General features: G+C 41.6%; 1 protein-coding gene across 1 annotated transcript; it reads right to left on the bottom strand.

Annotated features, from left to right (window-relative positions):
- Positions 1-613: 613 nt before the first annotated feature.
- LOC149270185 (uncharacterized) lies at positions 614-2,076 on the bottom strand. The gene is given in 7 exon segments (XM_089461939.1): positions 614-843; positions 1,339-1,473; positions 1,476-1,505; positions 1,508-1,622; positions 1,625-1,941; positions 1,944-2,009; positions 2,067-2,076. Coding segments are annotated over 7 exon segments (903 nt in total).
- Between the last annotated feature and the right edge of the window lie 11,921 nt (positions 2,077-13,997).

A 13,997-nucleotide genomic window follows, 5' to 3' on the forward strand; every position in this document is an offset into this window, starting at 1 on the left:
TTTAAATTACTTGGCCTAAAGGTAAATTGAGCGGAAGTTAAAATGTTGGAAAAAGGCAGCACGAAAAAAAATAATCCAAGCCAAAACACAAGCAGGAGCTACTGTGCTGCCGCAGCTGAGGCTCGTGCCGTAACGGAATGCAATGGTGCTGCTTCGGCTACTCCTGCTGCTGTGGTGGTGTCCATAACAACAACAACAACAACAACAACAACAACAGCAAGCAGGCGGGCAAGGCGGCACACGGCAAATTTGCCGGGAGTAAACGCAAGAATAATAACAACCGAAAGCAAGTTTTTCGGCTCAAGTTGTTGTTGCCTCTGCTGCCGCTGCCACGGCTTCTGCTATGAAATTCAGTGGCACACAAAACGTAATTTCAACTAAACGAACCGACAAACAAAAAAACAACAACAAAAAAACAAAAACAAAAACGAAGGCAAAAATATATGAAAACAAACAAAAACACAAACAAAGCAAAACAACTGCAATTGCAACGAAATATTATTTTTAGCTTGCTGCATCCTTCCTGCTGCCTTGCGGCGCTCTCAGGCAGCGGCAACGTCAGCGGCAACGGCAACGGCAGCGGCAGAGAGACCAGCTCAAGCTCTACTAAGATTCACATGCGCACGGGATAAGTTGGCAGAATTTCGCAATAATAAAATATTTGCAATGTACTCGAAGCAACGGGCAGCGCTGCGATGGCAATGGCAACGATGGCAACTGCTGCCAGCGGATGGGGCAACTGCATTTTCATAAAGTGCAGCTCATAAAGGAGGCGGTGGGTGGCAACGATGGCAACGGCGACGGCGACGACGACGGCCCGCGGCCAGTACAACGGTGTGCATGCTGTGGGCCAGAAATAAAAACTCAAAATAAATATGAGCCACAGCCAACAGTGGCAGCAACAGCAGCAGCAGCAGCAGCAGCAGCAACAGCAACAGCCGAATCAAACAAACAACAATAGCAGAAGCAGAAAGAAAGTACGCAAAAATAAAAAATAACAAAAAAATAAAAAATAATAATAAAAAAAAAAAATGGTAATAATAAAAACCCGCGAAAATATTTGCAGCGGGCGTTGAGAAATGTTGAGCAATAAAAATTGCATTTTTATGCTGATGTTTGAATTTTGCATGCAAATGAAAAACGAACAGCGACGCGACGCGTCGGCAACAAAATGGCTTGGAAACAAAAGGGCAGCGTTTCCCAGCCATTGTGGGGATCACGCTAGGCTCCTGCTCGCCCTCTCACTCAATGTCTATCTAATGCTCGCTCGCTCTAGCTCGCTCGCTCTCTCCCCCTCCCACTCGGTCGGTCTGCCTTCCCTTGCTGTTTTGCAGTCACAGGAAGTGCCAGCGCTGTTGTTGCTATTGCTTATGTCAGTGGCAGCGGCTGCTTGCAGCTTAGCTGCGACTTTGCGCCCACGCTGCACGTGTTTATGACTTTGAATTGCAACTTCATCCGTCGCGTTTGCCGCCTCTGCCGCTGCCACTGCCGCCGCCACTGCCGTTGCCGTTTGCTGTCGAGTGCAATGATGGCGGCGCATAGCGCGCATTGTGACGCGAAATGGCGTCGAGTTGAATAATCCAACATGGCGTTTTGCCACCGTAACGGCCGCCACACTTTATTTGCGAGTGTGTTGGTGTATGTATGTATGTGTGTGTGTGTGTGTGTGGGTGCATTGTGTTGTCTGCTTCCGGCAGCCGGATAAAAAACTTGGCGTTAAAGTGTTAATATTTTGAGTTTTGAGAGCATTGTCGTCCTTATGCACCGACAGTACATGCAAATACAATTCTCTGGCAACTGGCAACAGCATGAGTAGGCCCAGCGGACAAACGGGCCAAAAGGGCCACTCCACTCCACACACACACACACACATACACTCTGGCAACACTATATACCCTCGACGCTGACACTTGTTCAATTCAAATAGCATGCCATTGCGACGACATTGATGTGCCGGCACGGAATCCAACCAACTGCAACTTGAACTGCAGCAGCAACAGCAACGGCAACTGCAACAGCGGCAGCTGCGACTCAAACTGGCAGCATGGCGTGGCGTGCCGCATTGCTTTGCACCATGTCAGCCCGGGCACATTTATGTTATCTTTAATTTTCGTTACAAAATTGGCCGTAAGAGTGCACTTCCAATTGCCAATCTACAAGTATATTTATATTTATTTATTTTTATTGCCACATCGCGCTCAGGCCCAATGTGAGCTGTCATTATGTGAGTTCGGCAAACCCATTGACTGCCAGCACTTGTTAGCTCTCCGATAGCATATGGCAAATGGCATGATTATGTAGATTAAATATTTATTTGCCAAATGTACTTTATATTGAATTTTATTATCAATTACTATGATGTTTAGGTTAAATTGCATGGTATATAATTATTATAATATGCTATATGAAATGCAGTATAATAAAGAGATAGATAAACAAATCAACTTTTTAATTAATTTTTTTTTTTTTTTTGCTTATTTTAATTTTTTTATTTTGTTTATATCAAAACTTTTTGATTATTTTTGAATGCATTGCTATAAGTTATAACATATCATATAGCCTAAAGTGTCAAACCTCTCCGAAGTCAGGCACTTCACCCAAGACACCCAACATGGTATTTATTTTTGTATAATAAATAGATAAATTAAGATTCAATTAATAAATAAAATTTTCCTTTTACTCCTTTTACCAATTTATGTCTTATGCTTCCTTGATGTCTATGACGAATCTGTTATGATTTTACCCGATTCAAATATGTGGTTCCATAGTTCATAGTTCATATTTCCTCTGCAGCATTGAAATGTGCGAAATTGTTGAACTTTCTCCCGAACAAGTTGAGTTTTCGACAGTGAGAAATCACATACAGCCAGAGCTGCGGCACGTGGAACATGTGTCAAAGTTCAGTTGGTTTTGTACTCTGTAAGTGTTGCGTGTCATATTTGTAGTCATTTATAAACTTAATACTGTAGTCCACACTTGAGATGCCATTGTTGAAATTGAGCCGTTAGAACTGTAGAAGCATGCGTCCTCGTAGCTATTTATCTCTTGTGATGATAATTCCAAGAACCTTAATCTTTATTGCTCTGCTGTTATATTAATGCGCACCTAATTATTTGCTGTGCTCCCAATTCCAAGAACTTCAGTCAATTCTGAATTGCTATTATGATAGTGCGTTCTTATCGTTTAGCAATAAATCTGCTGACTTAGCTGCTTTATTTTTATTTTATTTTTTATTTTTATAAGAATTCAACGATTGTCTTTCAATTGAATATGTGAAGCCTCAGCGTATAGATACTCATGCAAAGCATAAGATGCTTTGACTAAAATAAAAATATAAATGACTGCTTCATTGAACCAAAGAGCTCTAGAGGAGCACTAGGGATGCATATTTGCCGAGCAGTGGAAAGACTAACACAATGAATGATGTGAGTCCTAATCAGTTTAGTTCGTGTTAAATTTGAGTGTTAGCACTCAATTGCCACAAAAATGGATTATGATGATTTCATTTTTGAGATTTATTGCTCAGTTTCATTAAATGCAATAAATCTCAAAAATGCTTTTCATACATTTATTAAATTAAATTAAATTAAAATTGCTGAAATATTTGCTAATTATTTATGAGTTATTTAGCACAAAGCACAAGAGTTTCCATCCATCCGTTGAGTAAATGCAAATTCCTTGAATAGTTTTCCGTATGCAGGCTGTCAGCTGAGAGCAGTAACTCAATTGCAGTTGCTTCCAATTGAATGCCATGTCGCATCATCTCTAATTGTCGACTTTAATTAAAAATTAATTATCAGCATGTTGCATCTTGTTGTTGATTTTGCCATGGCAAACAGTCTGACAAACGAGCGTGCCGACACAGACACAGGCACAGACACAGAGACAGACACGGGCGCAGGCACAGACACTGGCAGAGAGACAGACGCAGAGACAGCTTGGTCATGTCACATTAACCATACGCACTGTGCGCAGTGCACATAACTGCCGGGCATGCCGCATTAACAGTCCGGCCAGACAGCCGGCCGCAGCGATGGCCTTGCAAACTTAAATTGTCAGGCAAACATTTAAAACCAGTTCTCATCAATTTGAAGCGGGCATATGCTTAACTTTACTTGCCCAGATTTTTGCAACTTGGCCGGCAAAAGTTTTTTCCAGGTAGCTGCTGGCATAGTTAACTGTTTACCTGTTTGCCAGTTTACTGGCTGGCCGGCTGGCTGGCTGGCCAAGTGGAGTGCTTTGCACATTGACAGCGTTAATTAACTTTTAATTTAATTTCGCGTAAATGAGTTTTTACTGTCAGCGAACTCTGCTGCATTCGAAGCTGAAGCCAAAACCGGCCGGATGGACGCTGCATGCTTTCAAGCGTGGTTTTCAAATGTGGCTGCGGCGGGTAACGCAACTGCGACGCCGACGGCGACGGCAACTGCGAATTGCAGCTGCAATTGTGACTGTGAATACAACTGTGACGGTGACTGTGACTTTGTACATGCTGGACGCCAGTGTCAATTTATGCCACCAAAGTGAAAATCCAAACTGAAAGATTTATGTATGTGTTGTGGTAGATGTATGCATACACACACCAACACACACGCACGCACGCACACAAGCCCACATACGCACACACGTATGTATTATTTATTATATTTTCGTTGGTAAATGTGATTTATATAAAAATCTCAGCAACAGCAGCCAGTGTGTCTAGCTGTGTGTGTGTGTGCGTGTGCGTGTGAAATATTTTGCATCGTTTGAGATTTTAAAATTCAATTTTTAACACCGAATTCCAAAAGCAGCAGCAGCCAGCGCGCCAATGACTGCATCAGCATCCGTTTCAGCTTCAGCTTCAGTTTCAGCCTCAGCGCCAATGCCATTGCCAAGAGAGTAATACCTGAGGCAAGCCAGACTCATAAATATATACATATGTACATATATATGCACTCGACCACTGCTGCTGCTTCACTGAAGGTGTGTGTTTTATTAATTGCCAAAGCCGCTGCAGCCAGCAGCAGCAGCAGCAGCAGCGCGAAATATGCCAGCACGCATGTGGTTCAGTCTTTTTTCCTGCACACTCGTGTGCTTTTTATTTTGTATTTTGTGTTCGCGCGGCTCTGGCCACTGGCGCTGCATTTCGTTAATGAAAACTGATTCTAGTGCCATTAAGGTGCGAGCTCTTCAGGTGCAACGGTAACATGTTCAAGTACCAAGTACCACGCCAGCAGCCACACGTCTCGCGCATCAGTTGCAGCAGCCTCGACTCCTGCTCATTTTTACTCATGCGTCACCGGCTTGGAGTGAGCGACTGATTGCGTCCTGGCAGCAGTCTGGTTTGCCCTCGTGTTTCTCTTATTATACCCTGAACCCATTGAAAATGGGAAATCAGGGTATAATGGTTTTGTGAAAAAGTATGTAACGGGCAGAAGGAGGCGTGGCAGACCCCACAAAGTATATATATTCTTGATCAGCGTGACGAGCTGAGTCGATATAGCCCTGTCCGTCTGTCCGTCCGTCCGTCCGTCCGTCCGTCCGTCCGTCCGTCCGTCCGTCCGTATGAGTGCGTCGATCTCAGAAGTTATAAGAGCTAGAGAGCTGAAATTTGGCATGCATACTCGTGTGTACCATACACAGTACGAGTTTGCTTTATTTTTTCGATAAATCGTCCGATAACTTTTTTATCGAGAATAATCGAAAAATTGATTTTGTTTTTTTAGCCTAATTTGAACATTTTTAGACCTGGAGACTTCAAATTTGCGTTGTATATAAAGTTAATCGATACAAAGATTTTGTAATTTACAGATTTTGGATACCACGCCCCGTTCTCCCCCAAATCGTAAAAAACGCATTTCAAGTACTAGAGACTTGTGCTTTGGAATGTACACACATATTTACCATATGATTACACTCTGAAAGTTTCATTAAGATCATATGTTTACAAAAGAAATTATTCGACAAATAAATTCTCATAATATTGCCCACACAGCAGCGCAGCCCAAGCGCAGTCGCTGCTTACTGCGCAGTTAGCAGAGCGCAGGCTTATGCGTGCGTGTGGATGCATCTGTATGTATGTGTGCATAAAAGAAGTGCAGAATGATTAGAATATCAGGTTAGAGGGTTCAGGGTATCTCCTAGTCGAGCAGTCTCGACTAGAGCTTTCTTACTTGTTTTTGTTTTATATTTTTTTTTTTCTGATGTGCTGCTACTGCGTGCGGTTCAGGTTCTTGTTATGCCCGCTGACGACTTAATGACAGGCATACAAAATACAACAACGGTGTGAAAACTGCATGCCGTTGCTGTTTTCGATGATTACCTTTTAATACAAAGTACACACACACACACACACACAGTCATACGCACTCACACAAGTCTACAAATGTATATATAAAATGCAAAAGAAAAAAAAAAGCAAACCAGACCAGACCAGAGCAGAGGCAGCGGCAGCAGTCAAGCCAAGCCGCCAACAAGCCAGTGGCAGTGGCAGAGCGAGGAGCAGGAGGCGGGCGAGGGTAGCTGGGATCTGGACCAAGCTCTGTCATGGCATGGCATGTGTAAATGACGCTTAAAATTGAAAAATTAAATGAGAAATTATTATGTGTGGCGGCAGCGCCAAACGAGGAATGGACTGAGCTAGGGGGGCTTTACGACACATGGGCTCCCAGCGGGACATGCGTGCCTCAGTGTGTGTGTGTGTGAGTGAGCGAGGTGTCGCGTCATTAAATTAATTTGTCAAATATGTATAAAATAATAAATTACCTTTTTGTCAGTTACTCGTTTATTAATTTGTACATGGCAACAACTTTTCGGTGTTGTCCCGGCGCTCGCTTCAAAATGAATGACTGCACAAAAAGGTTTTCGGCAGAGCAGCAGAAAAAAACAACAACAACAATAGCAACAACAAACAACTGAGAAGGAAGGTGGCAACAAGAGCGGCTAAAAGTCAACTAGCATAAAAAATTATGATGTGTAAAAAGCGAACATATAGTGTGAAAACTCTTTATGTGTGTGAGTGCGTGTGTGTGTGTGTGTGTTTTGTGTGTGGGCGTGGACATGGATGTGGACCTGGACGTGAACGAGCCGAAGTCTGAGATGGGGCAACAAATTGGCGCAACCTGTGCATCATGTGTAGCATTGAAGCATTTAATGGCGACGTGGCAATGGCAACCATCAACCGATGATGCTCAACGTCATACATTTTCTCAATATATATACATATATATGGACACAAGTTGATTTTTATTATTTTATATATATATGTTTCTTTTTTTGCTATTTTTTTATTTATCGTACGTTTCATTTGGGGCGGAGTTTATTTTCATTGTATGCCAAAAAGCTGAATGATTTATGATTTATTCAATGCAATGACGGGAAGTTTGTGTGAGCAGCAGCGCGGCTGTTTGTCTGTTAAATTATTTTTTAATGTGTCTATTAAAAAACACAACAGCTGCAACACCAACACCAACACCAACAACAACAACAGCAACAGCAACAACAACGACAACTACCGACAAGCCGGCGGCTGCAATTTGGATCAGTTACATGGCCCAGGCCATGTATCAGGCGCAGGCTTTGCATCAGACCTGGTCTCAACATGCCGCCCGTCGTGTTCGGGGATTTGGTGCCGGCATTAACATCAGCCAATACAAATAGCATGCCAAATTGTTGTGGATGAACAAAATTTGCCGCTGCATATGAGAGCAATAAAAAAACGGGGCGGGGAATAAAAAAACAGAGAAGCCAAGTGGAGCCAAAGCCAAATGCGATTTGGTGGGGCATTTGTTTTAAATTACCCTAGCGTGTAAGTGATGAACAAGTAAATAGTCCGCACATAAAAAACAGCTACAACTACAAACAATAAAAACAAAATAAACAACAAATTGAGCAGTCGACAACAACGACAACAAGAGCGCGCCTAAGCCTCCGACTGAAGCGAACTAGTTTTAGCTCCATGCTCCATGCATTGGGTCAAGCGGACCGCAGATAAAGTAGCGCATTGAACTGACTCGAGATGATTGGATTGGGGGGATTAGAAGTGGCCCAGCAGTGATGAGCCATAAAATGGCTGTAGTCCTCGAGTCCTTGCACAAGGATCATGTGGGATTTGCGCTAATGTTAACTACTTTTGTAGGCATATGCTAGTTGAAGCAGGCCAGACGCTAGTTGGTTTTCAATATTTTACATCTCAGTGGGAGATAGGAGGAATGCGGAGTGTAATGGTTTTGTATAAACGCATAAGACTGGCAGGCAGGAGGAGGGCAGGGCAGGATCATATAAAATATATTTATATATATATCAGTGCTGAGATCGATGATCTGAATCGACTTAGCCATGTCGCTCTGTCTATATACTTGCCCAACCCTATGTCCTTCCACCTATTCATCTTTGTTCCTCTCCTCTGTGCATCCGTCAGTCTTGCTATCCATCTGCCCGTCCTTCTGTTTGTCTGCCCCTCTGTAAATATGGGTATATACTATATATATACATATATCTATCTGTGCTTTTTCTCATGCACATTTAAATTAAACGTAGTTTCATGAGATTACCAAGTCGGTTTGTCCCAACTGAAGCAGTCCTACTTGTCTTAATGTTTACTTAAGATTTCTTTACATACCTTTATTGTATGATATCAAGAAAAGTCATTAGATCTCCTCAAATCTACTGATATATACTGTAATCTAGTGAGGAGTGCTCGATTATACCCAGAACACAGCGCTTAGCTAGACTTTGACTGTGTATAAAATCGAATATAAGCATACACATAAGCACTAGCTAATTAAGTATTAACTAAATTTATATGCCAGTAAACTCACATTAACTTAGTATTAACTAAATTTATGTGCCAAGTTGAACGAAACACTTGAAATTCTCCTCCATTTCTTTCACTACTTAATAAACTCATGTATGTCCACACTCTACTCTGGCTCTGGTAAATACAAACAAGAAGTGAAGTAAAAATAGGAAAACAATCCATTGTAGAATGAAGCAGTTCACACACATATCACTGCCACGGAGCGAGTGAAATACTTTGAAGTTCTGCCCGCACCGCGCTGCAGCAATCGATGTGGACGTGCAGGTGGAAGGAAACGAGAATGTGAAAATATTTACCCAAGTCAAATTGTTAACAGTAATGACCAATTGGAAAAGTCGATTAACAAAGTGACGGCATTTCAACAGTTGAGCTCACTTCAACGCAATTACCCAAACCAGTTTGGGCTTTGTGGGTGATACGAATTGACGCCATCAGCGAGCCAACGGCTGATCGGATGCAATGCCGTCGATCTATAACTGGATAACTGCGAATTGTAATGGGGCATACGAGTGCCGCAGATATCCGTGTCGAGTCCAAGTGCATTTGACCGTGGCTAAATTAAAATATTCTCATTAAGCACGACCCCAACCAGGACTGTCAGGTATAATTACGTACGCTATATGCTTGTGCTCTGCTCTTGCTTTGTTCAGCTCAGCCAGGGGCGGTAGAGAGGGGCGTGTGTGATGTATTAATTTAGAGGAAGCTTACAACAACCGCACCAACAGCAGCAGCAGCAGCAGCAGCAACTATAACAACAGCAACAATGCTGGCGACAATGACATCGGACACAGCCGCAACCGCAGGAAGAGAGTCAAACTATTTCACAGCTAAAAATGTTATTATGCGTTTGTATTAACACGGACATGGAGACACCAGCACACACACACACACACACACAAGAATAGGAGCTGTAGCAACAGAGTGAAACACGTGCTGGCATACACACACGCACACACACACACACCGACAGAGCCAACATTTTCCAACATTAACAAGCACGTCGCATGCAAACTAACTGTACCATTGGAGCAGAAATATCACTGATACGAATCATATGCGGCAACGCCAAAAACGCAAAGCATGCAGGCGACATAGTTTAGAGTCCCACACACACACACACACACCTGGTAATATACCTGGTGCGAGGGCTGTCTAAAGCATTATATATAATTGTTTCTACAGCGATTCGATGGCGCTAGATAACATGGATTTTAATTCACCTGGCAATTATCTAATCTACTTAGTATCTAACACAGCAAGAGTGGAAAAACGTATTTTATACATATACATACATACGTAATTTATTTAGCTGAAATATCGTGCCCAAATTCTAAAGGCGACCCCCGCTCGTCCTTTCCAATGCGTGCAGCTCAACGTACGCTAAATAGTTTGCGCATATGAGATACAGAAGCATCCTTTGTGTTGCTTTTAGATGAACACACATGTACCGCTATGTGCGCACATATATATTCATTTCTATACATATTAATATATACATATATGTGTGTTTGTATGTGTATGTGAATATGAATATGTGGGAGCTTACACACACCTGCCCATGCAGCTTGGGATGTTGGGAAAAGTTAGTTACGAGCTCCAAACAATGATATTACGTAAAATATTTTGAAATTGCTGCTGTTACAGTCATGACTGTTCTACACACCCACACAGACACAGGCACACACACACATACACACACACTGGTCGCGCTGGTCTAACTGAGTGTGAGTGCGTTGTCTATGGAGGCGTGGCAGCGGTCTTGGGATTGCGGCCATGTGGCATGTGACAGCAAAGCGCTGCCAGCTCCGCCCCTGCACCTTTGCCGTAATTGTGTGGCACATGACCCCGCCAGCGTGTCGGCATGTATGGCACCCTTTCGGGCAAGGCAACGCAAGCCAAGGCAAGGCGAGGCGAGGCGAGGCGAGGCGGGGCAGGGCAGAGCACAACGAGTGGGAGTTGCAATAACCACAATTTCAGATGCTGCTTGGCAAAAGGTGCCCGACTCGACGACTCCTAATTCCGAGGCGTCTCCCAACCCTCCCTCGCCCTCCCTCATCGTGCCCTGGCCTAAACGTAAGCTCATTACATTTTGGCTTTGTTTTGGACTAATTAAATTTGAATGACTATTTTCACTTAAAAAGTTTTTGCCAGCTCTCACTCTGTGCTGCGAACAAGTGGGGTGACAGTGGCATAGTGGGCGTGCCATGGGCGACTGGCTGGCTGGCTGGCTGCAAAACTCTTGAGTAAGATATAAACAGAGCCCGTGGCCCGTGAACCCAAACAACAGCACTCAGTCCGGAGCAGCAAATGCCAAAGTGTCGCACGGTTGTCACACAAAATATTAGAAATAATACTTAACCATAGAATTGCACAGCTTTGCTGCTGGCTGCGGCAAAAGGGGTTAATTGTGCTGCCCACGCAGCCCAACCTAACAATTTCTTTCCATTTTTTTGGAATTCTCTCTTCTTGTTTTTTGGCTTTGTTGTTTTTGTTTTCGTGCTGAGGGGTTTGAAATGTCAGCTGCGAAATTAGCAGCGGAGGCAAATGGCAACCGGAAACGTGTGGCGAACCGGATATAAGCAACGTTGACTGCAGCAGCCCCAACAACAACAACGCCAACGAGATCTGTCATCGAATCCATTTTTGATGTCAATTTAAATATTTGCATAGGAAAATATGTATTACATAAAGCTAGGAATCTATGCGTTATTTAAAGCGAATTAAAATTAAATGCATTCGCATGGGCATTGACATTCGCGTTTGGATTGGGATTCGCATTTGCATTCGATTTTTGCCATTTCATGCGCACTGCATGCCAAATAATTGGTCGACGGGATAATAGATATTAATGAATTTTGCGCCCAACAATAAACTGTATCATTGCAATGAGAGAAATGAAACGGCAAACAGTAAACAGCAAAAATTTGCAAATAAATAAATAAATAAATAACAACATATCAATGAGCAGCAGAGCTGCAGAGCTGCAGATCTCTTGGGGGCAGGAGCAGGAGCAGGATGCTCCATTTGAATAACAACAGCAACAACGCCCACAAAGAACCCTTTGCACATATTTAATAGTGTTGAAATTAAATGAAATAAAATTCGCCGAGGCACTGGGTATGTGTGTGTGTGTGTGTTGTTGTTGTTGGCTCTTTACGATATTCGCGGCGGCGTCTGTAACCACAGCAGAACGCTCAAATCAATTAAGCGAACAATTTCATAAATGTGCAAACATTTTTAAGTAAATACGGGCTTAATGAAAATTCGCACACTATCAGCGCTCAGTCGACAGCCGTTGCAGGTGGATGAGTGTTATTAAAAAATATATACTTTTATTTACACACTCCAATACATCTCTTCAAACGCCTCTCTCTGCCTTGTTGAACAATTGTTGAACTTAAATCGAATCAATTGATTTATTGCAAAACTTTCAAGTCTATTAAGCCAGAGAGCTCGAATTTTGAAGCATGTTTTCGATTTGCAAAGAGCTTAAATATGCAAGCCACGCCCACAACGCGCAGAGTTTTTCAACTCAACATTTAAAATTGCGTTCCTTTAAAAATCAATAAAAAACCGAAGAGATATATATATATATATTATATTTTATCAACGTTCACAGAGATAGAGAAATTTAATATTGCTTCATAAATGCAGTTGATGGCGTGCTTTCAGCCGTTATTGCATTAAGTGCGAGTGTTTGACAATCGACTGCCACATTCTTTTATATACTAACAGCTACAGAATGCCTTTTCCTTTGGCAAAATGAATATCAGAAAAGCTTGGGAATGCCTAAGCTAGGAATGCTCGGTAAAATGCTCAAAAAGTAAAAAAAAAAAAAAAAAAAGTAATTTTTACTCACACACCTCTGCTGACTGAAATCAGTGAAATTTATTCCAAAACAAATCATTTGTGATTTGACATGCCTCAATGAACGAAGCTCATGATTCATAGCTCGATTTGTAAAGTAGGTCAACAGCGAACAACCTGTAAAACTTTGTCATCCTACCTCGACAACTTTTTTTTGCTTTTTCGATTGAACAGGCAGCCAATAAACTTCATATTCTCATGCTGCTTTAGATCTATAAAAAATAAAAATAAATAAAAATTTCAGAAATAATACAGTATCCAATTATGTTTTTTATTTTTTATTTCTTTTTTTTTTTTTTTTTTTTTTTTAGTTGAATATAACAAAGCCATTAAAAAAGAAATCAATGGAAAAACCAAAGGCAAAAGCTTAAATCATATGGCAAATATTGAATTTTAATAGCGCAATATAATTATCAGCGCAATATAAATATCATTGATGCAATGTAACTTATTATCTACATATGCATGGATAATTTTAAGCATTATTCTCAATTTCAAGTCATTTCGAAGAATTGCTATAAATAATTTGTTACACTATATACACATTTAAATAATACTTTTTTTATGAGCGCTAAATTAAAATCAGTTTAATTACATTTTGAGTGCCTTATAGATGAGGGCTTCAACTTGTAATCGAAATTTAAGCTCTCTTTCCACGAATTTGGCTAGCTTTCTTTATGTATAATTTTTATACGCTTACACTTCACACTCTACCAATATACCCCGCTTTTTTGTCGTCGTGAACAAGCATATAAATATGTTAATAGCCACTTCAAAAATGCACCGCACATTGCATAGTTATAAAACAGTTTTAATGAAACACATATGCATTCATATATAGAGGCCAGATGGTCATCAAAGCTCTGATCCAGTTTACATTTTTATGCATGTGACTTGGCCAAGTTATAATCCACATACGCATGCCCATACACACAGTCCATTTTGGTATAGTAAACCAACTGGGCCATGTTTGACTCGTTAACAATAAGCCAAGCCGTGTTAAATCGTATTAAAGGCCGCGATAATTGGCTGCCAGCTGTAAAATTTAACAATCATTTTAAGCGGCGCTGTTTGCAGTTTTGGCCAACTTTGTTTTTGACAAACTACAATGAGTGTGCGTGTGTGTGTGTGTGAGTGTTTGCTTGTGTAAATTGGCGCACTAAATGCGTATTAACAGGCAGCAAGCTGTGGAATTGTCCTCGGGCCTGATTATAATGAAATATGAACATTAACCGCATTAGTTTAAATACACAAATATACCGCAAAAACGTAAAGTAAATACGACCACACACACACACACATACATCGGGCAGCATTTGCTTTGTGGCTG

This window comes from Drosophila arizonae, chromosome 2 (assembly GCF_054131065.1).
Source record: "Drosophila arizonae isolate 15081-1271.41 chromosome 2, UAZ_ARI_1.0, whole genome shotgun sequence".
NCBI lineage: Eukaryota > Metazoa > Arthropoda > Insecta > Diptera > Drosophilidae > Drosophila > Drosophila arizonae.